This window comes from Chenopodium quinoa, unplaced genomic scaffold (genome assembly GCF_001683475.1).
Source record: "Chenopodium quinoa cultivar QQ74 unplaced genomic scaffold, ASM168347v1, whole genome shotgun sequence".
NCBI classification, from domain to species: Eukaryota; Viridiplantae; Streptophyta; class Magnoliopsida; order Caryophyllales; family Amaranthaceae; genus Chenopodium; species Chenopodium quinoa.
Genome location: NW_018745105.1, coordinates 2,194,063 through 2,220,548, shown reverse-complemented (window position 1 = coordinate 2,220,548; position 26,486 = coordinate 2,194,063). Strand labels below are relative to the sequence as shown.

The 26,486-nt window shown below is 34.8% G+C and overlaps 2 protein-coding genes across 2 annotated transcripts; both read left to right on the top strand.

Annotated features, from left to right (window-relative positions):
- The first annotated feature begins 765 nt into the window (after positions 1 to 765).
- On the top strand, positions 766 to 2,823 carry LOC110710040 (ankyrin repeat-containing protein BDA1-like). Its single transcript, XM_021888301.1, has 2 exons — positions 766 to 1,263; positions 2,773 to 2,823. Exons 1-2 carry the CDS (start codon positions 787 to 789, stop codon positions 2,821 to 2,823), a joined length of 528 nt encoding a protein of 175 aa, XP_021743993.1. The 5' UTR covers positions 766 to 786.
- A 3,883-nt stretch (positions 2,824 to 6,706) lies between these two features.
- LOC110710038 lies at positions 6,707 to 7,706 on the top strand. Its single transcript, XM_021888300.1, has one exon. The coding sequence runs from the start codon at positions 6,707 to 6,709 to the stop codon at positions 7,397 to 7,399; it is 693 nt and encodes a 230-aa protein (XP_021743992.1). The 3' UTR covers positions 7,400 to 7,706.
- Positions 7,707 to 26,486: the final 18,780 nt, after the last annotated feature.

Below are 26,486 nucleotides of genomic sequence, written 5' to 3'. Positions count from 1 at the left end.
AAGTGTTGCAAGTAAAAGAAAACGGAGGAAGTATAAATCATAAAAGTTGGTCAAAGTTATTTTATTTCTTTTGTATAAATCATAAAAAATAGTCAAAATGCCGCAACCCAGCATTTCTAAATAGACTAAACATTGGTATTTTTGTCAAACTCCTTAACCCACAATATTATTCACCTTCCTTCTAAAACGTGTAATTTGTCCCTTTACGAAAATGGATGGAGTTGAGATATGTATTGATATCTGCTGTTATATAGTTTCCATAATTTGTGGCCCTGTTCAATTCACCTTTAAAAAATATCAGTAAAAAAAAAATTCAATTTAACAAAAATAAGTTCAAGTCACTAAAAATATTTTCAGTTCATTAAAAACAAGTTCAGTTTAGTAAAATTCAGTAAATTTAAGAAAGAAACATAATAGAAAATCATTAAAAACAATTTCAGTTTGATAATATTAATTTTATTTCAGTAATAATAAGTAAAGGTGAACAGAGTAAAATATTTGAATAATGAAAAATTTAACTATGTAAAATGTTTGTTTTAATATGATGGGAGTATGTCCCAACGAAATGGATATGCTAGCCTTAAAAGATGACTAAGGGAGTACATACATCTTCTTCATTCCCAACTAACCGTAATAATACCATATGCTCTCTATATATATCCCCATATTAAAGCTACAAAGCAACTAACCCTTGCTAGTGCATTACATACTAGCTAGCTAGCTTTGAGTAGTAACAAGAAACACAAAAAAATGGAAGTACAAACACAAAGAAGCCAGCCAAATGCCATGGCAAGGCTATATGATGCAGCCCTTAAGGGAGATGTGCATTCCCTAAACAACTTGCTCCAAGAAGATGCACTTATCCTCGAACGATGCATTATCGAAAGAGGCCGATACACGCAGTCTCCATTACATGTAGCTGCTAAAATGGGGCACTTAGATTTTGTCAAAACCGTACTCGAAGCGAATTCAACTATGCGTTTTGCACACGATGAAGATGGGATGACCCCAGTTCATGTAGCTGCTATACATGGTAAAATTGATGTGCTTGAAACTTTTCATAGTGAAGAACCTCAAGCAATTCGAGAGCTTACCAAGAGTGGTGAAACTGTTTTACATTTGTGCGTCAAGCACAATCAGATGGAAGCTTTGTTGCTTTTGTTGAATCACAAAGATGAGATCGATCTAGAGTTGCTCATCAACTCCGAGGATAGTGATGGCAATACTATCTTGCACCTTGCAGTAATTGATAAACAGGTTGAGGTAAAATTTACCACTTCTCTTCCAACAATATTATTTTTTAGGCTTAGATTTTAATCCGTAACATGCCCTGATTAAATAATTATGCATCTTCATACATAAATTACATATATTAATGTGACAAGCTAAACTGACACCCTAATTTTACCGGATAACGCCCACATTTTAATATGAATGGACAAACATATCCTCACATGTATTCCATGTTCTAACTCAATCTAACATTCTCTCCTCCCAATAAATCACCACCGACCGAGGGCAAGGTTATCAGACACATCGCCGGAATTAAAGTCATTTTTTTTTGTGAAGGTGAAACGCCTAATTTTTTTTCAAAACTCTAGGGGAGAAACGCCTAGAGTTTTCAAAAGTCCCTAGGAGATTCGAAATTCTAGGCGTTTCCATCCCTTATAATTTTATTTCCAGTTTTTTGCATTTTTTGTTTTTTTTTTTTTGACAAGAAGAAGAATATTATCATTAATAAATAGCCATACGGCATTTACAACAATAATAAAGATGTGTAAACCACAGATCTAGAGAAAATAACATAACTTTTACAATCAAAATCATAACTATTTTGCATATCGGGCATAGCTCACACTCCACCGCTTCAAACTTGACGCGAGTAGTGATTTTCGATGTCTTTGCATCTTTCCAAGTAGAGACCTTCGCAATCTGCGCTGATGTTTTGATCGTAGAGTTGATGACGAACCCTAAAGCCATATGAATCCAAATCACCTTCTCAATTATTATTAAAACCCTAAAAATAAAATTCTCATCCATAGATGAGAATCAAAATCCCAAAAAATTGGGAAAAACCCAAAAAAATTGGGACAGACTCTCACAAACGGAGAGAACAAAACAAAGCAAAACAAATCAAATAACAAAAAAGCAAATTAAATTGATGAAAAGGGTCAGAAATAATCTAATTTCTGAAGAAATTAGACTATTTCCGGCCTAAACGGCCAAGAAAATTGAAACCCTAAAGAGAGGAGAGAGAAGAGAGAAAAGAGAGAAGAGGGAGGCGGCTGTTGCATTTTTTGTTTTTACCATAACTTTTTGATTCCAAACTCGGATTAAAACAAATACTAATATATATCGTTGGTAATCTTTAAAAATCTACTTCCAACCCAATTGAAAACGAGTCAATATCATTGCCAGATCTTATTAAGATATTGACGAAATATTGCAAGGGTGTTGATTTTGAACCAAACTTAATATTTTAGCCATATTTTATCCCCACTATCTTTCTTTAACATTTTTTTTAATACTCGAATTAGTTTACTTACCTCTTATTATACTTAACTCAATTAAATTGTCTAAAACTATGTGTCGGTCATAGTGTAACACTTATTAAAACTTATAGAGAATAATAAAAAAAAAAAATTGCACATAACATGATAAGTTACTCGTATGAATTTTATATACATATAGACATATTAATTTATTATTATTATCTTATTTGATTTTTTTTTTATTTTTTTTCTGATCATATTTGATGTTAATTGTTTTCAGATAGATATGATTGATCTAGCTAATGAAATATGTAATAAAATACTTAAATGAAGTGAATCAAACATAGTCTTATTAGAGTTGCTTTCATCTCACGTCCTAATATTTAATTTCCTAACAAGGAAACAAATTAAACTTCCATACTTGTACTCCTTATGTAATTCTTTTTAAAGCAAGTGTGTCATCAATTAAAACCGGGGATGTAATTCAACTTAGCCTGATCATGATTCATGGTATGTCTGCTAGGCTGCGGCCAATAATTAATTATGACTTACCAACCTTTTCATTGAATTTGAAGTGTTTTTTTATTGGTATTGCCTCAATAGACTCGGCCCCTATATGCATTGACATTGAGTACATTCACAGTACACTTTACAATTAAAAAAAAAAATTAAAAAAAAAATTAATTTTTTTTTTAGTCTTGTTATATTTGATGTCATATATAAATTTCTAATATAAACTATAAACTACATAATTCTTTTCTTATTACTAACTGGAAGCCTAGAAGTAATGAAGTATTTACTACGTATATAAATGTTCGCAAATTATATGCTACTCCTGGATCACCGTGTGCATGGTACTCCAGGTTTATAAAATTTGTGTTATTTTAATATGAATTTCTTGTTATTTTAATTAATATACATGTTATTTTAAAATAAGCATATGTTATTTTATATTTGCATGTTTTTTTTTCAATAATATTATCATTTCGATGTACTCTACATTTATAAAATTCATGTTATTTTGATGTGAACCTCTTATTATTTCAATTATATATGTTATTTTTTAAAGGATTTTTTTTTGTGAAATACTACCTTTTAAACTCCAGATTTTGCGAAAAACTACCCTAAAAACAAAATGTTGTAATTAACTACCTTATAAAATATTAAATGTTGTAATTGACTACCTTCTACCGGAATGACACATTTGACTTTTATTTCTCGACGTTGACCATGTCACCTGACCCATGTCACGTGAGGGTCACGTGACCCTGGCCTTTAATGACTTAATTCCCCTCTTTTCCCCAAATTTTCCCGCTTTACACCAATTCAGCCCATATAATTATCAAAGGGTTTGCAAATAAACAATATAAAATATGATTAATCGTATTGTTAAGGAAAAGAGTTGGTATAAAGCGGGAAAGTTTGGGAGCAAGGGGAGAATTAAGTCATTAAAGGGTCATGTGACCCTCACATGACATATTCAACACCGGAAAATAAAAATCAAATGTGTTATTCTAGTGGGAGGTAGTCAATAACAACATTTTATACTTTATAAGGTAGTTAATTACAACATTTTATACTTTATAAGGTAGTTAATTACAACAATTTGTTTTTAGGGTAGTTTTTCGTAAAATTCAAATTTTAAAAGGTAGTTTTTCACAAAATATCCCTTTTTAAATAAGTACATGTTACTTTATAAATGCATGTTTATTTTTAATGCATGATGTTGAAGTAAATACGTGAATAACATATTACTTTAGCAAAATAACATAAGGTTTTAACCAAAATAATGTAAGACTTGGGCAAAAATAACTCAAGTATATAGGGTATGGAGTACCATGATCCAGGAATATATAATACTAATTGATAAATGTTTGGAAATAGGTTTTTATGTCATAAACCACTTAATTAATAAAACCCAAGCCAAATTTTATTAGAAAAAAACCCTAATAAAATAAATGTTGTAAGAAAGTATCTAATAAAAGATAAAATATAATAAAAAATTTACCGGATGTTTAACATTGATCTAATCTTCTGATCCGGTATTGACCTACTTCAAAACACCTCTGAATTGAAACCACCAACGTGAGGATTTGTTTTCAAGTTGATAACTGGTAAGGCTAATATTGGGATGGTTGGGGCCGGGATATTTCAAGTTGGTGGGGTAGGTTTGGGCAGCGGAATGTTGGTTTGTGGGGTAAGAGGAGGTGGTGGTATTGGGATTGGAGGGTGGTTTTGGCATACTGTAGGCATTTTCAAGCTGACTGTGTTGGTTTGAGGATGAAAGTGGTGGTTTCGAGGGTGTTTTGAGGTGCAGTGAATCAACGTTGGTAAATTATGTCAATGGTGGAAATCCGCCCATATATAGTATTTCACAACATTTTTTTTATAACGTGTTTTCTTAGAACATTTTTTTTAATTACGTAGTTTATCACAAATCTAGGTTTTATTAGGTGGTTTATGACAAAAATTCTTGGAAATAAAAGATGACTGAAAAAATAGATCAAATGTGTTCTGAAATTGATTTGCATGCATAAATGAGTGCAGAAGATATTGGAATATTTGCTTCAAATTGCTTGTGGTTATTTAAATCCTTATGTATAAGATTATATAATATCCTAAGTAATTAGTTTGTGTTAGTGGAGTCATAAGAGTAGTGGGTTTAGTGGATTAATGTTAGGCATGATCTAATAAACATATTATATAGTTATGTTCCTTTTAGCTTAATTTTGCACTTTACTTTTAACTTAACTTGGTAAAATCTCGTGCCATACATAGTTATTATCATTATTTATTATCGATTTAATGTTATAAAAATCAATTATTTGATATTATTCTTCGAGAACTACAAATTTCGATCAATGGCTGCCATTGTTCGTTTAACTTGGTAAAATCTCGTGCCATACATAGTAATTTTCATTTTTATAATTTTTTGTTTCTTTATTATTCTTTGAGAACTGCAAATTTCGATCAATGGCTGCCATTGTTCTTTTAATGTTTCTCAATTAATTTTCAATTTTTTGCTTGTCATGAATGTCATCGTTTTTCTATTTTTTTTTTACTATTGATTATATGATGATCAATTTAATTATGAAATTAAACAAAATATAAGAATTTAATAATTTGAAAAATAAGGGAAAAAAAAACTTTTGAAAAAATAAATTTAACCAAACTCGAGTTATATTAATGACTTGATGATTAGACTTGATGACTAGACTAGATGACTAGACTTGATGATTGTGTAATGACTTGATGACTAGATTTGATGAATGTGCAATGACTTGATTACTAGACATGATGACTGTTTTGTTGAAGTATCGAATTGGACGGCTATGATTAGTCAATAAAAAAATAAACGGATGAGATTTAATCTCTTACCGTAGTCGTCCATAGTCGTCTGTAGTCGTCCATAGCCGACGATTACGGTAGAATTTTTATAATCATATTACATAGTCATGTTCCTTTTAGCTTAATTTTGCACTTTACTTTTAACTTAACTTGGTAAAATCTGGTGTCATACATAGTTATTATCATTATTTATTATCGATTTAATGTTATAAAATCAAGTATTTGATATAATGAAACATGGAATATCTTGCTTAATTAAAATTTATTAGTTGAATATAGAAAGATAAAAATTAAAATTTATTATAGGAACAAAATAAAAAAAAAAAAAATCCCTAAAAAAACCATAAAAGAAAAATTAAAAAAGAGAGAGAATATGAGTTCTGATGAAAAAATATATACTTATTCAGTGATTATATATTGTAATGTCTTGTTTAATTTTTAGAAATTGGACTTTTGTCTATCTCAATTGTATCCTTGAAACAAATATTATGTTTGCCACACATAAACTTATAGTATAAGATTGTATTGTTTTTTAATTTTAATTTTATTTTCTCATATATAGTAAATAAATTTTACGAAATTTTTTTTTTTGAAGCAAATCAATTCATTAATCAACGACATGTACAAATGAAATCTAAATCAACGAATACATCTAATTGATTCAATTTCTTTTTTTTTTTTTAATTTAATATACTAAAGACACACCAAAAACTGACATGTGTCATTATTACTGATATGTTTTTAGTATATAGTTATTGATGGATTGATTTTGCACTATATATGTGCTATATGTAGTAGGGGTTTTAATGGAATGAATACATAAAAAGTTCTTTCCACATTCTCATCTCTATTTATAATTTCAACAGATGGTAAAGCTATTGCTAAAGCAGAATAGGATTGAAGTAAGCTCAGTAAACAAAAAAGGTTTAACAGCTTTGGATTGTCACTTGCTAAGAAGAAAAGTGATAAAAATGTGTTGGTGTCGTGAAGTTACAAAAAAGTGGCCTAATGGTGATGAGATTGGGCCTGCCCTTGAGAACGCCAAAGCATTAAGGGCAAAAGACACACAAAAAATCAAAAAAAGAGAAAAGCAAGTAAAGGACCAAAGCAATGCACTAATGGTGGCAGCATCCGTGATAGCAGCCATGGCTTTCGAATTCTGCGTAAGCCCTAGTGACCGATCGTTACATTTATTGGTATCAAACACAATCGCACTGGCTTCATCTCTAAGTGTCATCATTCTCCTCATAGGTGGTCTTCCTTATAGCAGAATCTTCGTCAGAGTTTTGAGAATAACAATGTGGATTGCAGTTTCAGCAATAGCTATGACTTATATTACGTCAATTAGAATGTTGGCTGATTATCGGTGGTCGACTCTACTAGTTACACTAATGTATACTTCCGTAGTTTGGAGTTCTGTGATGGCGATTCTGATCCTTACTCATACCCATAACTTCCTATTCAATTTCGTCATCAATCATCCCACTTTGCGGTCATTTTTCAGCAATTATCTTTGTTGTGCTTGCGTTAACGACGAGAAGGCTGTAGAACAAGTTTAACTATTTCCAACATCGTACACTCTCGCATTGTTGAGAAAAGTGCAGTAGTTCCAGTAATTCTCCATTTTATTGTGTTCAGCATTTTTTTTTTTTTTAATGACGGGTGTATTAAGCATTTTATTTGTTGAAGATTAGGAAGCTAGTTATTTGATGTATTTGTCAATGGGTCATTAATCGTTATATGTCTATATATGTTACTTTAAGTCATATAGCATATGTTCAAATGTTCAATTTAGAATTTAATAAGTAAGTTGTATACTAATATTATTGTGATAACCTTTTGCTTTCTTATATTATTCCGATTCAATCCCAATTGTCAATTCTCTAATAACAAGTTATTGGTTAATTAAGATTGATATTGTGGCATTAAGGAGAGTAGTACTTGTTACCTAGTCCCTTTGTTATCGACTAAAGCTAATCATGCGCATGTGTAGTTAGTAATCAGCTGGGGTGGTTGGTTCAAAGTAACAACCCAGGACATCGTCCGGGCCACTCACTAACAAAGGTCAATAACAAAGGGAGAGGAAATAGTAATGGAGGAATGTTATGCATGTAGAAATGCATAATAAAGGGCATTCATGTAACTACATGTATGTAAGAGAGTGGTATCATTGGATGATCAAATAAATAATACCACTGAGCATACGATGATACTATATATTCATATAGCGGTATTATATATGCATTTAGTTGTATCAAATTTATGCATAAACAGTACCACTGAAGATTCAATGGTACTATATAAGCTTACAGTGGAACAATCAACATGTGTTCCCTCATCACGTGAGATAATTTGACCAAAAAATAGGTGGGGTCCACCTACAAACCCTCCTATTCCAATCTCTCTCCTCTTTTCTCTCTTTACCATGCGTTTTTAGAATATTTTAATCATTGTTATGTATTTGTAAATACATAGCGTTCCTCCCTTTAAAATGCCTCACAAAGGGAAGCACTCTGTTTACCATGATGGAAATCGAACAGCGGATTGGTTGGCCAACCGCGAAGTCATTCAAAACTCTCAATTTGTGTTTCTTTAATGATGTTCCGGTAGTACTTAGACATATTTTAGAGGAGGATTCTAGAGGTGTGGCGTTTCCATGTTTAGTCCCTCCGTAGTTAGGTGTTTTTGTGCTCTAGTAGTTGCTAGTTGTTCATTGCTTTTAGTCTTTTCTCTTCTTGGTCATGTATGTAATACCCCTCATGATTGCTTTAAAAGGATTTGATATACTACTAATATCAACAAGATGCATCTTCCTTTTGGGGAGCCCATATGCTAAGATACTCTATAGTTAAGCGTTCTTGGCATGGGGTAGTCTTGGGATGGGTGACCTCCTGGGAAGTTTTCCCGGGGTGCGCATGAGTGAGGACAAAACGTTAAGGCTATATCAGAAATTAGCATATTTGTAAGAACCTATGGTTAATCTGCTCCCCAATATTACAAGTGTAAAAAATTGGATCGTCACAGGGTCATTGAAAAGCGAAGGCCATGACCAAAGAAAGACACACAAAAGCACGCAATCAGCAAAGATGAGTACATACGAGCTGCGAAAATAAGAAATCCCTAACATGATTCTAATAATCAATCATCACGCATCATTAAATTATAGACTCAACACACGACTCAACTATCAGTTTTACTAAGACTTCACTTGTTAATAGTAGATAATTCATTTTATTTTATTCATTGGATTAAGCAATAGACAAGGTTGTCCAACCCATGCTCCATTTGGAATATCATTAAAAACAAAACCCCATGCTCCTTTCGGAAACATCAATAAAACATCCAACAACCACGGGTGTGACTCTGTGAATGTAGCTAGTATGAGATCTCATCTAACTCCTAGTTTTTGAAAAGCATTTGAAATAAGAGATTTTATGCACGGCTAATACCCCGTGTACCCCAACCCATGATTGTCATTACTCCAGATGTGCATAGATCAAGAGTTTTATTGCTTATCCATCTTGCACTTTACGTAATTAACAAGTTTAGACTTGGTGATGACTCATATGCAAAACAATACAATCAATCTAATATCAATTCAATCAAGTAAACCAAGATTCCAATTCAATTCTTGATTTATTAGTGAGAAGCAATATATATTATTGATTCCTTTAACTACCTCGGTGTATAAACACCTTGAGTGCATAAAGCACCCCAAAACTTTATCCTCGTCTTATAAGACTTTAATAAACTCCCTCTACTCAAATCATAATTAATGCATGAAAGAGTATTAAAAATTAACCTCATGGAAGTATGGAAGCATTATCAAAATTAATTCCATTTATAGAAAATCAAGAATTCATAACCTTTAATTAATCATAACATATCCAATTGATAAGAAATCACTTATACATCACCCACAACTGTAGTCATATACTTATATCTCAAACATGTCTCATACACAATATACGGAAATCACAATGTATAACCAAACAGTTAAGCTCAGTCTTCTCTATACATGATAATAAGTTGTCGATACATCCCTAAACATGAATATAAAGGCAAGGTTTCATAACTCGTACGTACCTTGAATAAACGAATTGGTGCCACTTTACCAACTAGAAATCACCTTCTATAAAGTCCTCTCCTAAACCAAACAATAAGATTTCAATCAATACTCAAACAACCAAATTTACAGCAATACTAACTTACTTAAAAACCCTCAAAATCCAATTAAACAACACTTTAAAACATCCCCTTTAATTAAAATAAAAAACTTATATATAGTTCTTTAAATTTCCTTCATAAAAACCTTAAAATACACCCTTGTACATGAAATTACAGCAAGTTTAAAGCTTTAAAAAAATCTGAAAATTTACTTTCTACATGAAATCTTAAAATAATTATAGTAACATTTGAAACTACCAATATTATATATTAAGTTAGTAGGATTTAAACTAAAAAATTCACCAATTCAATGCAATTAGAAGCTTCAAAAACAATAACCTAAAATCTGAAAATTTGATTCAGTATTAGAATGTATAAATACAACAATTTACACTTGAAATATATAATTGGAATTCAATTAGTTTCATAAGAACTTAATCAAACCTTCAAACTTCACAATTTAAACCCTAAAATATACACAATTAAAATCTGAAAATTAAATTATAAATAAGATAATTGAGTTTAAACATAATTTATACTTAATATAATTAGATAATTTAATCAACACGTTATGAACCCTAAAATCATGAAAAATCAAGGTTTAAGCCCTAATTTTCATACTTATAAAAATCTGAAAATTTTGTCATTAAATTAAACATAGAAAAATTTAGAAATTTATAATCTTTTATAATTTATATGCATAATTAAATCACAATAATAACAATTTAAGAACAAAAATTTAATAAAGATAGAAACTTGAATTAAATTAACAAATTAAAAGAAAAAGAAGAAGGAAGAAGGAGATAGAAGGGGGCGAATTGGTGGTCGTGGGTGAGCCATGGTGGTCGCCGGAGCAGCACACAGGCTCCGGTGGTGGTGATATAGGACAATAGGAGAGCCACCCCAAAAGCTAGCTCAAGGGGAGGAGAGCCCATTGTCCTATATAAATCCCACATCAACCCCCCATATGACCGATGTGGGATTCAAGTCCCATACCTTGCAGTGGATAGTCCTATAACATTCGCCCCTCTTTAAAGGACCGACGTCCTCGTTAGTCACGACCACGTTTGGTCATGGTTGGCTCTTTAAAGGACCGATGTCCTCGTAGGTCACGACTGGTTTCTTCCAGGCCACCAAATCCATGGGCCACCAACTCCGTGGGCCACCACTCCGAGGTTGGCTCTGATACCATTGATATTGGAAAATAGGAGAGCCACCACAAAAGCTAGCTCAAGGGGAGGAGAGTCCATTGTCCTATATAAATCCCACATAAATCCCCCATATGACCGATGTGGGACTCAAGTCCCATATCTTGCAATGGATAGTCCTATAACATTCTCCCCTCCTTAAAGGACCGACGTCCTCGTTGGTCACAGCCACGTTTGGTCACGACTGGCTTCATCCAGGCCACCAACTCCGTGGGCCACCACTCCGAGGTTGGCTCTTTAAAGGACCGATGTCCTCGTTGGTCACGGCCACGTTTGGTCACGGCCATGTTTGGTCACGGCTGGTTTCTTCTAGGCCACCAACTCCATGGGCCACCAACTCCGTAGAGAACTTTTTATTTTAGTCTAATCACACTACAAGAAAACAGCTTAATTACGACGGAAAAAATCCGTCGGAAACACCCTGTTTTCCGTCGGAAAAGTGTTCGTAGGAATATCGACCTTTTCCGACATAATTTCCGTCGGAAACACTTTTCCGACGAATTTTAGCGTCGGAAGAGGTTTTCTGGGTATAGAAAAGTCCGTCGGAAATTTCCGACGGAATCATTTTCCGTCGGAAATTCCCGACGAAAATTCCGTCGAAAAATCCTTTTAAAAAAACAAAAAAAGCCGCACCACCCAATACCACCACCAGCCCCCACCGCTTCCGTAACCACCCCATACCACCAGCCCACACGAGCCCCCTAACCAGCCCACACCAGCCCAACCACGGACAACACCAGCAACCACCTCATACCACCAACCCAACCAATATACAACCACCAAACCTCCACCAGAACCCCTACCCACCTAACCCTAACCCACCCAAATACAGATCTACCACCCCAATACCCTAACACCCACCTAAATCCCCCACTGCCACCGTCGAAACCCAAAAAACCACAGCCAACCACCCTAACACCCACACAAATCCCCCAATGCCGCCGTCGAAACCCAAAAAACCACAGCCAACCACCCTACCACCCACCTAAATCCACCACTGCCTCCATCGAAACCCAAAAAACCACCATCACAACCCAAAAATTAAAGGAATAAAAATCCCAACCCAACCCCTTAAATTCGAACTCCAACAGCTACGAACAACAAAAAAAAAATCAAAAAAAATACACATACCTTAATTCGAATACACAAAACCTTGAAATTGGGTTTACAAGGCCAAATTCGACCATGAAAACTCTAGATCTAGAGTATTTATGGTTGAATTTGACCCGAAAACCTTTGTTTTCATCATGAGGAGAGAAAAAAGGAGAAAAAGGAGTAGATTGTAGTTGATTTTCGTTGTCATTGTTGGTGTTGTTGTTGGTGTTGTCCGACGTTGTAAAGCGACGATGGTTAAGTTGGCGGTGGTGGTGGGAGGTAAAGAGGGGAAACAAGAGGAGAAAGAAGGGGGAAGGAGAAGACGAAGAGGAGAGAGAAGAGGGGGGAGAACGAAGAGGAGAGGTGAGAGGAGAGGGCAGAGAACAAAGAGGAGAGGTGAGAGGAGAGGGCAGAGAACATAGAGGAAATAGAAGAGGAGAGAGAAGGAGAAGTGGAAAGAGAAGGAGAAGGGGGGAAAAGAAAAGTGGAGGCGGAAGAAAGGTGTAGGTTATTAAGGTTTTTAAAAAAGTTTTCCTTTTTTTTTAATTAGATTCCGACGGAAAATTCCGTCAGAAAGTCCCAACGGATTTTTAGTCCGTCGGAAATAGTACTTTCCGACGAAATTTCCATCGGAAAAGTCCATATATTCCACGGAATTATTTTCCGTCGGAAATTTCCGACGGAATTATTGAATTCGTCGAAAATATCCGACGGAATAAAAATTTGTCGAAAATTTGGTTTTTTCGATGGAATAATGGGTCCGTCGGAAGCAGTTCGTCGCTATTTCCTTGTTTTCTAGTAGTGTCATTTAAGTCAGCTAGAATGCTTTTCCAAACAGAGTCTAAGACTCGTGTTGACCTAAAATATCTGATAAACCTAATTTGAACTTACCAAACTTCGCTTGAATGTGTACCTTTCACAGTTTTAACTTGCATGAAACCAAAAAGTTTGCCCACTTGAGCCCAAATTTTGAATAATAAGTAGAATGAAGCTAACCCAACTATGTTCATCACCCAGGATTATATAACCATTTTAAAACACAAACAAAAAAAATCAAGCAAAAACCTAGAAGCTATAGTTACACGACTTTGTGAGATATATTCTTCACAAGTACGGCTTTACAACTGATACAATACTAATATTATCTTGAGCCTCAACTATCAGCTTAAACTTTTGGTTAATATGGTTCATTAACATAGTTTCAAAGTCAACGTGACGGCATAAAAGTCACGAGTTCGAATCTCATCCACTCCTAGCTCTTTAGCTTTTGGTGTTTACCATCTATCGAAGTAACTATGCAAACTCCATTAGTTCACTCGCTAAAGACGGGGGGGAAACACCTCATAATGTTACCAATCGCAAGCTATTGGACCTTATTAGATTAGATTACTGCACACTAATTAGAACTGATTAGACATAATTTAAATTATTTAACCAACAATAGAATTTTTTTTTACTTCGTAATTATTTTTTGAAGGAACAAGAATTGAATTTGATTATAGAAATATTGAAAAAAAAAATGGACATATCACATGCAAGCCAGCCAGCCCATTGAAATCTTGGGCTTTGGAGACCGGAAGGGAAAAGGTTTGTGAAACATTATAATTACTTTGAATTTTGAATTTTAAATTTCGAATTTTGAATTTCGAATAGAATAAGAAAGAATTTTGGATTTTCCTTTGATTCCTAGAATTTTTTTTTATTTTTTTTATTTTTTTATTGAAGACAAACACGGGAAATTATATTATTAAATCAAGGTCCGCCAAAGTTGGAAGCTTTGGGGAAACGAAGACGTACATATCCAATCATTACTAATGCCCGTATTGAAGGAGTTATGTCTTCGATAAGTGCAATTACTAGATATATCAAGGATCACGATTATGGAGATAATTAGTTCATTCTATAGGGTCGTCAATGTTTGGTGCTAGATATGACAATTGATCTTTGGGCTACTTTAATAGCCCAAAGCCTTATAGAATGGATCCTACAAGGTCACACATAAGAGTATTGAGTTAAACAAGTTATAGGCCCATTATTGGGCCTCATGAGTTCATGACATACCATATTGATAATTGGGCTTGGATAGTTAGAAGAGTCTAATGGGTTTTGGACTTGACATGGTTTTATTTCTAGATATGATCTATAAATATAAACCATGCCTAGGATTGCATGATACAACAGTTGACATACAGTAAATTGTCACACAAGCAACCAAGCTTCCCAAAACCCTAACTCTCTCTCTCTCTACTCGGCCCTCTCTCTCTCCTCCCTGTCCGTACGGCCCTCCCTTGTGGGTGGCGCGTGGGTGGTGTTGTGGTATGTTCGTGGCTCAAATCTCCGTTGAAGGTTGATTGAAGTGTTCAGTCACAACTAACTAGCATTAGTGGAGGTTTAATCCGTGCTCGTGGACTAAGTAGAGGAATCACACGTGGGGTTCTTGTTCTCCTTATTGTTCTTGTTTGATCACTTGTGGAATCACGCTTCAAAGGTATAATTCTTACTTCTTTATGTGTTATGCATGAGATCCTTGGTTTAGGTGCTTTATGAATATGATTCATATATTACCGCAATTTAGTACCTATAATCTCCTACACGTATCCCATCTAGCCGCTAAGTGAGCAATAGTATTTCCCGCCCGTCTAACATGAACACAACTAAAATTAGAAAAACCATTGCACAAACTCCTAATATCATCAAAGAAGTGGAAGATAGGGTCTGCCCCTTCCTGTCTTTCTCTAATAGCACGCACAACATTCAAGGAGTCACATTCTAACACCACATTCCCATAGTCGAGTCTTCCAGCGAGCTCAATGCCAAAGCGTGCAGAAGCAGCCTCTGCAGTCTCAGAAGGCCATCTGCACGTGGTCTGCTTCGTCGCAATCACCAGCAGACTTCCCATTTCATCCCTAACAACAGCTCCCAAGCATACACCCCCTGTCTAGGCACATACGCATCCACATTTACCTTAACATAGTGGCGAGGCGGGGGAGCCCTAGAAGCTCTTGAGTACGTGACAGGGACGCTCATTATAAACAACATAGTCCTCACACAGTCTAACGAAACCCGCAGCCACCCTTATCCCATTAATGTCAACATCAGCGTCAAAAATCACCTTATTTCTGCAATGCCAAGCAGCCCACGCGAGACATAGAAACTTGCGAAGTTTTGCCTTATCAAGTTTACTTGACACCCGACAGAAGAGTTCGTGAAAGGATTAGTTCGGGCCTTCCTCAATAAGCTCCAGAAAGTCAGTATGTTGCCATATACTCACAACATGAGTGCATTCAAACAGGGCGTGTAAGATTGACTCACTAGCAGCTCCACAAATCAGACATGTACTAGAGGGTCGAATATAACGATAGTATATCACCTCCATTACACCAAGAGAACCCTTGCAAGCCCTCCACACAAAATGGCATAATTTCGGTGGACCTTTCAAACCCCAAACCTCTCTCCACAAGTCACGCTCTCTGTCACCATAAAATAACTCCCATGATTGTAATTTCCCCAATATGCCCAGCCAATATGCTGATTTGACAGTGAAGAGACCATCCTTTTTAGGCCACCAAAATCTTCTATCCTCAACCCATACATTTGGCAGCTGAATGTCAAGTATTGACATCCCTTCCACATGGTCAAACGTGGCACATACCTTTCTCATAATTCCATCATATATTCTCAAAGTTGATGAGCTCACAAACCCGCAAGTCTATATCGCAATTTAGTTGAGGGGTAGGGGTAACTTGTGTGCCATTGCCAACAAGCCAAGCATCCTCCCACACCTTAATCAACGAACCATTCCCCACTCTTCACTTTAGCCCTTCGAGCAACAAAGATTTTGCCCCCCCCCCCATATGCTTCTCCACGTATAACTAGGATCAAATCCTCTAGCTGCATCACAGAAATCAGAGTATTTATAACTCTTTCATTCATTTTCTTTCACATTTGAGTTGCTTTTTTCCTCTTCGACGGTACGCTCCATCGATTGAAGTGCGAACTCCATTGAAGCTTCCTTCTTAGCTATCTCTCCTCCTCCTTTGAAGCAGCTTTTGAGGTATGCTCTTAATTTTTTCGCGAGTACTAAATGCATTACAAAATAACCTAAATGCAGAAATTAATTAATGATATGAAAATAATAAAATGACCGAAATACCCTTTTCCAAAATGAAAAAACTGATTTGCCATTTCACCAGGTTTTTTGTTTTTACATTTTTTATTTTGCAATTCATTATATTTGCCAATTTTTTTCATTTCATTCACAATTTCAGTCACCATTTAATTATTTATTTATTTATTTTTGCAATTCATTTCATTCCGCCACTTCCCTTAAATTCTTCAATTTGAGCCCTAGAGACGAAGAAGTTGTTCACCGCTCATAAACCATCCGGTCTTAGGTTTTTTTCGTTTAATTTTTTTGTTGAATGGTTATAATTTTTCATTATAATTACCCCGGATTTCTTTTTCGAGGGTACTAGAGACCCCCAAAAATCTTAGTCGGGGGGTATTGGAGACCCCCGGAAATCATAGCTGGGGGGTATTGGAGACCTCCAGAAATCCCAGCCGCTGGGTACTTGAGACCCCCGGAAATTGTATAAGGGGAATGCTAGAGACCTTCAAAAATCTTAGCCGTATAAGATGGAAATTTTATGTTGTTTGATTTTTCATCTATTACAGCACATAATTTTCATACCTCAAAAAAATGTCGTAGTAAACTTCATTATTGTCTAGGAATTTGTATAGTATTGAATACTCCGTATTAAATAGAATACAAGATTGAATACGTTAGAATATGGTTGTAAATTAAACAATTGAGATGATTATATAGTTAGGAGTGTACAGGATTTAATTTTAATCATTTAAAAAAAGTGTAAATGTAGACACCTAAAAATGTCTCCCAAAAACCAAACCCAGTGATGAACAACCTTTCACCGTCATTATTGGTCGGGTTGAGTATTTAATCTTGGAGTGCTTAAATCCATATTTTCATTTCATAAACCAACCAAAATTCTAGCCCATTTCCCTAAACCATAACTTTTTTCCTCTTTTCGTGCCTTTAAACCCAAAGTAATTCATTTCGTATCCTTTTTATAAAAACGTTTAATCCAGTTTATTTTGTTCCATAATATGGGTCCAATGATTGAATATTTGGATGGGGCTTTAAAAGATCTTTCCAAAGATATATTATAAGCCCAAATACGAGTTATAACGAATAAGTTATGGCCAAAATATTAAACTGAGCCCAAACCGAACCTAAGCCCACCTTACCTACGACCCAATGATCATGTGGAGGGTCCAAATTATTTAATCCCATTTCTAAACCAATTACGATTAATTGGAAGCTTCTACAAGTTTCTAACAGATCTTAATTATCCGTTTTGAAAAGATAAGATTAAAGAGTTTGAAATTGAATAAAACTCCTTTTTTGAAAATTATATTTCTATCCGAATTGAAAGACGTTCAAAGATAAACAGATATTATTTTCGTTCTTCATAGTTTTTATCCAAATTTTATATTGTTAGATAGCCCTTGAAATTATCTTTCCAATGATATATTATAATATCACCGAGCTATAACGGAAAAGATATGAATAAAATGTCAAACTCTATCCAAAACTGACACCATCTCACTATTTCAGCCATATCTTTTATTATATAATATATTTTAATCTGATTCTAATTGGGTTAGAAAGTAGACTTCAATAGCTTTTTAACGATATCTTATTTATCTTATTCTGATTTCTGGATCAAAAGATATGATAAAAACAAAAACCGCAAAAACTGTTGTCTATTGCAAGAGTTTTAATCCGATTCGAACTCGATCTTTTCTTGATTCTTCGACCCTCTTTTTTCCCTATAAATAGAGGTCATATCACCCCTTTTTCAATCATCAATAAGCTTGATCATCAAATCCTTCTCTCTTCCTCTCTTTTACACCAAAAATCATTCTCTTCTTTCTCTCTCTCATATTCTAAGCCTTAAATCTATATTTTTAATTACACCATTCTTCCCTTAAGCACTCCAAGGAGTCTATACTAAACCCGAGGTTCCGTCCTTAAACCAAGGCATGAAAGGTATAAATAACTGAGGGTTTGGACTAAATCAACTCTACTTTTTATTTAATTTAATTTTCATTTGATTTATATTTTTATTGAAGTTACTAACAGTTTATTCATGATGTAGCAATTTCAAGGAAACGCAGAAAGTGAGTAATTAATCCCTTGATTACTCTTATTTTATTCTTGTTGCTAGTATCATGATTAGGGTTATTATTATTATTTGATTTGACTAACGTTTTTATGGTTAAATTGCTTCCAATATTAATGTTTATTCTATTATTTTTATGATCACCATATTGCATGTTTAAAGGGAATATGTAATTGAAAATCACGCCTAATAAGATAATTTGGACAACCGCTTTAGAATCCTTTTTAATCTTGTGTTTAAATTAAAGTGATCACAAATATTTTAGAATTATATGTTGCAATAATATTAAACCAATTTAGCTTAATAATAGATTGGAGCAAATTGAATATTTTGTTTGCATGCCTTTGAGATCGCAGGAATCACTTTTCACTATAAGAATCGAGTATGGGCCAATACGGGCGAATGTGACTCCATGACTCACTTCGTACCATCATCCCCGATCCTCCTTTCGTGGTTACGAACCATATGGAGTTAGTAATCTCATGGATTATGAATGGGGTGTAACCTTCACGGGTCAATCATTTTGCCTATCGTTGTCCCTTATCGTGGTTGCCTTTTTATGATCCGTGAACGGTTTACAAGTTCCTTAAAAACTTGTTGGCGGCTCCCTACTTTCCTTGTCCCTAATTGTATTATGTCAATTCCCACTTCCTATGAGTGCCAAGCATATTCGCCACATGCTTTGACGTATGCGCAATTCGAACGACGCCTACAGTAAAGGAATATAATTTTTTTTTTTTAAATAACTTATTCTGCATTTAGGTAAAATTGTCCTGTATTTAGTACTCCCCAATTTTTTTAGTTGGGCTTTTAGGGTTTTGTTTAGTTTGAAATCCATATTTTGAATTTCTTTTAGTATTTCACTTACCATTCATTTTTTTCAACTAGAATGTGCACGTGTTATAATTAAAGATAGGATTAAAAAATACAAAGTATATTGATGCACACAGTATTTGGAAAAATACACTTTAATAATCCCAACTATGGGTGATTTACTTTTAATATTCCCAACTAAAGTTTATTATCTAATAATCCCAACTATGCTATGTGTTTGCCACTAATGGTCCCAATGACAGGTAATCTGCTAAAAAGTTTTTTATTTTAGTTTTAAACTTTTAATAGCAATGGTTCAAAATTTAAAAAAATAAAAAAAAAAAAACAAAAAAAAAGGAAAAAAAACCCAAATTTCCCAACCCACCTTCCCCACAAGACACTGCCAAACTCCATTTCCACCCTTATACCTCCACTTTCTCTTTCCTCACCCCTTCTTCTTCATCTCTCAATCTTCCTCAATCCACTACTCAGATCATTGTTGGTGATTGGAGCATAATTCGAAGATTGAAGACGAAGTTCGAAATTGATGTAATTGCAAATTAATGGTTGTTAGTGGTCGAATGGGTGGAGCAATTGGTAGTTGCGACGGAGAAGGTGGCTGATGGTGTGTGAGGTTGCGTGGTTAGGGATTTTATAATTTGGTGTGGTGGAGATAATTGATGGTGGTTTCAGGGAACAGGTCAGCAGAGGAGTGCGAATTGATTGGTTGGTTGGTGTGTGTTGGTGAGCTGTGTGGTTGGGTTGTTTGTAGCGGGCTGTGGGAGAGGAATTGGTGGTTGTTGCGGTGGAATGGGTTGCGGGTTGAAGTTGTAAGAGAAGCGAGCATTGTTGGTGGCCGGTCGTTGCGGGAGTTGTAGCTGGTGATGCGTGAGATCGAAGGTGCGGTGGGCTGGTGTGCTGAGGTTGAACGGAGGGAGAAGCGAGCAGGGCGTGGCTGGACGGAGTTGTACGGGTTGTTGTTGGGTTGGTGGTTTTTGGAATCGAGGTTGGCTAGGTTGGTGACTTCTGAGTCGGGGTTGGGTGATGTGGGTGGTTAAGAGGGGGTTACCGGCCGATTTCCGGCGAGGTTAGGGGCGGGGTTAAGGTTCGATGGTGGGGAAAAGGTAGTTGTGATTACCTTTTTATGTTTTTTTTTTATTTTTCCCTATTTTTTATGATATAATTTTTTTTTAAAAAATATCAACCAATTGCACGTTGACACGTGTCATGGTTACCTGTGATAACAGGTTATTGACTTAGTGTTAACCGGTTGGGACTATTGGAGGCAAACACATAGCATAGTTGAGATTATTAGATAATAAACCTTAGTTGGAATTATTAAAAGTAAATCACCCATAGTTGGGATTAGTAAAGTGTATTTTTCATAATATTTAATAAACCATAAAATAGTAACAACAACAAAAAAGAATGGTTAGTAATACTCCAATATCAATCAATAAACATAATATTAAAACAGACACCAAGAATGACACTTGTCACTTTTTGGTGCTGTTTTTTCCCTCTAATTTTTTTTCTTTATTTTTTTATTCACTTCATAAAAAAAAATACACTTCTTTATATAATTGTGATTTTCTTCCCTGCAATACATAATCAGTCATAAATTAAATCACACCGTAGACGATAAACTCTATTTTCACAATCCAATAAAAACTACTACTAAGTACATGAACCGTTAAACTCTATCCACCTTTATCAAATTAAAATTCAACCTTTAAATATTTTCAGTAGAATTATCTTGACAAACCTTGGCATCAATTGATTGAGATTTCCTCAATTTTCGGGAACAAAATATGGGATTTTGATACAACTTTATCAAGATTAAAGAAATATCAATTTTCCTAGGAAAAGATAAATAAATTGCCTTGTTGATTTCATTTATCAAATGGAAAATACGTAATTAACTAAAGAAATTTAATAAGAGAAAAAAAGTGATATGCTATTGCAGTAGAGATTATGAAATGGATAAGTATGAGTTTAGTGGGTAGTTTATATTATAGCCATGTAAACGTAAAGTGTGCTATTGTAGTAGATTATGATGGGTAGTTTGTAGTGGGTACTTATTATATTATTAGTTTTTTGTTTGGAAAATGTAACTGTTTTAAAATTTTAAATTAGAATATAGTAGGTGATTTTGGAGGTATTAGTGTATTTGGGAGGGAGTGAATGTGAGGCAAGTATTTGGGTTTTTGATCACTCTCGTTAAAATGACTCTTAAATTATATAATAGACTAGAATGAGCACGTGCTAATGCACATGTTATAATTAAAGATAGGATTAAAAAATACGAAGTATATAGATGCAGATAGTATTTGGAAAAATACACTTTAATAATCCCTACTATGGGTGATTTACTTTTAATAATCCCAACTAAAGTTTATTATCTAATAATCCCAACTATGCTATGTGTTTGCCACTGTAGACACCCATTTGTGTCTCCCCAAAACCAAACCCGGTGATGATTACCTTTCACGTCGAATCATAATCCAATGAAGCGAAAGTGTGGAAAGTTTGGTGTTGCGGATAGTTTTAATTTCTTTTCTCTTATCTCTGTTTTTGAAAACTTATTTTAAGAAAACAGCCAATCCAGTTTGGTTGTTCCATGATATGAGTCCAATAGTAGTGTAGGTGGATGGGGCTTGCAAAGACCTTTCCAACGATATATTATAAGCCCAATTCCGATGAATATTGAGCAAGTTATGGCCAATTTACCAAACTGGGCCCGGTTTGAGCTTTATATGCGGCCCAATGATCTAGAGGAGGGTCTAATATGATTTATCATTCCTAATGCAATTAGGAATGGTTTTAGTCTTCTAGATTCTTCTAAAATGTTCTTTTCATTCCTAATTCAATTAGCATTGATAAATTGACTTTTGTTGACTTTTCAGAGTTTTAATTAAAATCGAATAGCATTTTCTAGGAAAATATACGATTTTATCCTCCAGTACGGCAAACTTATCTGATTTTCGAAAACGCGTTAAAAACAGGCCTGGCGCCTAACTCCAGGCATTAGCGCCTGGATCCAGGCTTGGTGCCTGGCGCTAGACATTGGCGCCTGGCACTAGTGTTGGTGCCTGGCGCCAGTTAGCCAGGGTTGGCGCCAGCTCTGTTTTTCGTGCGCCAAGTGCTCTGTTTTGATATTTTATCTTTTTGGCTAATTTTCTCTATAAATAACGTATTAAAAACTCCGTTGTCATTCACCTACAATCAGTTTTCATTCGCAATCATTAATTCTCTAATTCTCTCTTAATCATTCACCAATTCTCATCAAGTTTTCTTGATTATTTCAATCATCCTTCTTTTTCTTTTTTCTAAACTAATCTTTCACATACAAAATTCCGCATTCATTAGATCTAGAAACACCTAGCCATATTCGAAGTTGCCTTCACCCTAGACGTGAAAGGTTTAATTTCTGAGGGTTTGGTCCCAAATCTCTCTTTCAATTATTTAATTTAATTGTTTGCTTGTTTATTATTTTCCTTGAAGTTACTAACGTGTGTATTTTGTTATTAGAAAGAGATACGAGGCATCAAAGTAAGTGTTTTAATGGTTTTTATTGATATTATGATGTAGAAATCATGTTTATATTATTATTATGATATTCCTAATATCATGTCTAGGGTAAGTTTAATATTAAATATAATTGTTACAATGCTTCCTATGTGCTTCCTAATATTTATGATTGTTAGTATCATGTTACGGCTAAAGCTTTGATTTTTATTGCTTAGTGACATGCTAGGGTTTGTTATTAATCTTGTTAGTATCATGCCTAGGATCTTGCTATTATTATGCTTTAACATGATTTATAATTGTTTTGATTATGATTATAATTTTATCATTGCTATAATTATTATTATTATGATTAACATGATTATTATTATGGTTAATATGATTGTTATTATGATGATGATTTCATTGTTATAATTTTACGATCATGATTATATTTATTATTTATTTTATTATTATGTTGCTTGATATATTTTATTGTTATTGCTTGATCACACCTTTTATGCATGTTTAAAGAGAATTTATACTTGTAATCACGTTTAATAAGATATTTAATAATCTTGTTAGGGTTAATTTGATTATAATTTCAAGTGATCGCCAATAATAGATATATTTGTGCATTAAATTCAACCAACATAGATAAACAGGTTTAGGGTTAATCCTATCGATTGCATGTTAGTCAGAAAGCGCACATGAATACGATCAAAATAAAGTAGAGGCCTATAATTAGGGCAAGTTCAATCTCTTTTAGGTTGGATTTGTACCTTCATCCCCGAACCCTTATTTGGTTCTAGAACTTATGGAGTTGACGATCTCTTGGATCGTTAAGGGGTGTAACCTTCACCCTGTGAATAATTTACAAGTTCCTAAAACTTGTTGGCGACTCTTTTGCTCTATCTTCTTCCCTTTTGGACGCCACCGTACTTTAGTGTATGATCACAGTGGGGTTCAAGCTAGGGGATTTACGCTTGAAATTTATTCTTCACAGTTTTTTGGCGACTCCACTGGGGAGGATTTCTATTTTAATTCCTGAATTTGTTTCGGCGATGATTTAGAATGAGTGGATGAGACTCGAAACGTTCTAAGTATTTCATGTGCGTAATTTTGATTAACATTATTGTCATATGCATAAAAAAGATCTCATTGAAAAGACCATCCGTAATGAGTTAAAAACATAGGATTTTACACGTAGGAAATTTGAGAAATATCTTTCACAACTAGGACCGAAATAACACCGCGCGAAACTGGGAAATTTTATCGAGCACATAAAGCTGCTGAGGCATGTGGGAAGTAGCGCCAATGACCAGAGTATTGGCGCCAGGCATTTAACTGTGGCGCCAGACGCCAGCCTTGGCGCCAGGCGCTCAGCTAAATCCTGGCGCCAGTCTCTGATTGCTGGCGCCAATTTCCCCCAATACCGAGCCAGAAATATGCGTTCTAATTTCGACCGGTTTTTTGTATTGTTTGCTCAATCCTACTTCCTGATTGAATTTTTTCTCACTTTTCTGAAACCCATATGTGTTCTACATATGGACATAACCCTCTGGGAATTCATGCTCCATCTACCTGATTGAACGCTCTGTGCAACAAAGGGTACATCCGAGATGTTGAATTCACCAAACCATAGAAGCGAGTTTTTTCTAAAACTCGCGGTGTCCCATCCACTCGCGCCAACCCTTCATGGTTAGGCTTCCGCGTGGTACATCCGGACAATTAACCATGGACCCTCTATTGACTAAACCATATCCCGAACTTTAGAGAACTAGATCCATGGTTAGGTTGCGAACTCATTGCATCATATTGTGCCTACTTGACTAATTGTACATTATTTGTTGTGCATATATTCTATGTTTCTCTTAACCGTTTGTGTGACTTGTGTTGAGATTAAATAAATTAATGACCTAAAGAACTTTGCCTAATTAATTAATTAATTAATTATTAATTTGAGTCAATAAAGTCTAAAATTTTAATCGGAATTGACCTAGTACGACTTTAGGCATACCCCAATTGACTAATAACACCAAAAACAGTCCCAGATTGAAGCTCCAATATTGGCGCCAAGGTCTGAGCTGTAGCGCCACTCTGTGGAGTGTGGCGCCTGGCAATAGCTCTGTCGTCTGGCGCCAAGCTCCACAGTGCGTTGCCAGTTCTGTCGCTTGGCCGACAGTTCGGATTATTGGTCGAGTCATCACCTAGTGTCTAATTAATCAGTTTGCTAATTAATTCGGTTAAGTTTTGCTGTCAATAGTACTTGTTTGCGTCGTTAATTGAGTTTAGGAACTAAGTCCCATGGTCTTACACAAGAGTTCAAGCATGTCACTTACACTCAACGCACACACCAATACATATACTTTGACCATGTTTAAGAGAGTCTTGTGTACGCGTTTTTCCGTCATTTTTTTAGGGGGGTAAGTCAGATATTAATCCTCCATTTTTTTACAGAAAAAATAATAAATAAATAAATAAATAAAAATAAAATATACTTAGTTCCCTAAAAATATGTACATTATTTTTGCCAAAAATAGGCACCCTTTTTTTTATTTATTCTTTTTTCCTCCTTAAAATAAACCGTAAAGTCAAGTTGATTCGAGTCAAGTAATTAAAACGCAAAATGGTTTAATTTACAGCGCGTGGTAAGAAAGGAAGGACGGTTAATCAAATACAACCTTTTTGTACAAGTCCAACTTTTCGACAAACCCATAGCTCGTAAGAGGAAAGCTAAGACTATAATGGCAACATAAGAAGAAGTCAATGATCTTAGGAACCAACTGGTTACCGTGACTGAGACACTGAAGCTTCTCGCACTCAAGATCGATGATCCCGTGAAGCAACAACAGATGGATCTCATGCAAGAGAGTCTAAGCAAGCTGTCTAGCGACTACAAGTTTCAAAGGCCTTCTTCCGCAGAAGTTCAATGCCAACGACATCTCAAAATTCAGAGCAATTGATAACCCTTATTTCCATCTAAGAGCTTTCGAAACAATAATGAGTATTAAGGGTATCGATAAGAAGGTTTTCCCCTCTCTGTTCTCACTATCTCTTGAGACCGTTTGCCAATTATGGTTCTTTTCTCTCGAGAAAGAAAATACCTCTACCTGGGAGTCCATAGAAAACGCTTTCGTTGATAGGTACAAGTGCAACATTCAGGTTGAGACTGAACATAGGGAACTTATCCTCAAACAGAAAGAGAATGAAGGCTTCACCTCTTTCTTTAACAAATGGAGAGAAACCTCAGCCAAGATGATTGAGGTTCCAAGTGAAAAAGAGTCTGTGAGGCTATTCATCAAAAATCTTCAAGAAAAATATTCCAAGCATCTCAAGTATCAAAATAATCTCCATACCTTCAAGTCCGTCTATGACATTGAGATCAATATTGAAGACGACTTGGCTAAATTAAAAGCTGCCAACAATAACTCCAACAGTGGCTGGAAAGGAAAGAAGAATGACAATCCTTCTTCTTCCAAAATCACCCACTCAAACAACGTTAGCACTTTTAATTTAGGAGAAGTCCTTGCTATGAACAATTAAGGACAGAAGAAACCATTTAGGAGGAACTTTACTCCTATTGGCATGAGTTATGACACCGCATTTGATCGATTAAATGCAAAAGGTCTTATAACTCCTATTGGACCATT

Bases quoted from the DNA above. Each gene is read 5' to 3' on its own strand.
- LOC110710040 (XM_021888301.1), top strand. From the start codon at position 787: ATGGCAAGGCTATATGATGCAGCCCTTAAGGGAGATGTGCATTCCCTA. The intron at 1,264-2,772 runs GTAAAATTTACC...AATTGTTTTCAG, and splicing joins TAATTGATAAACAGGTTGAG to ATAGATATGATTGATCTAGC.
- LOC110710038 (XM_021888300.1), top strand. From the start codon at position 6,707: ATGGTAAAGCTATTGCTAAAGCAGAATAGGATTGAAGTAAGCTCAGTA.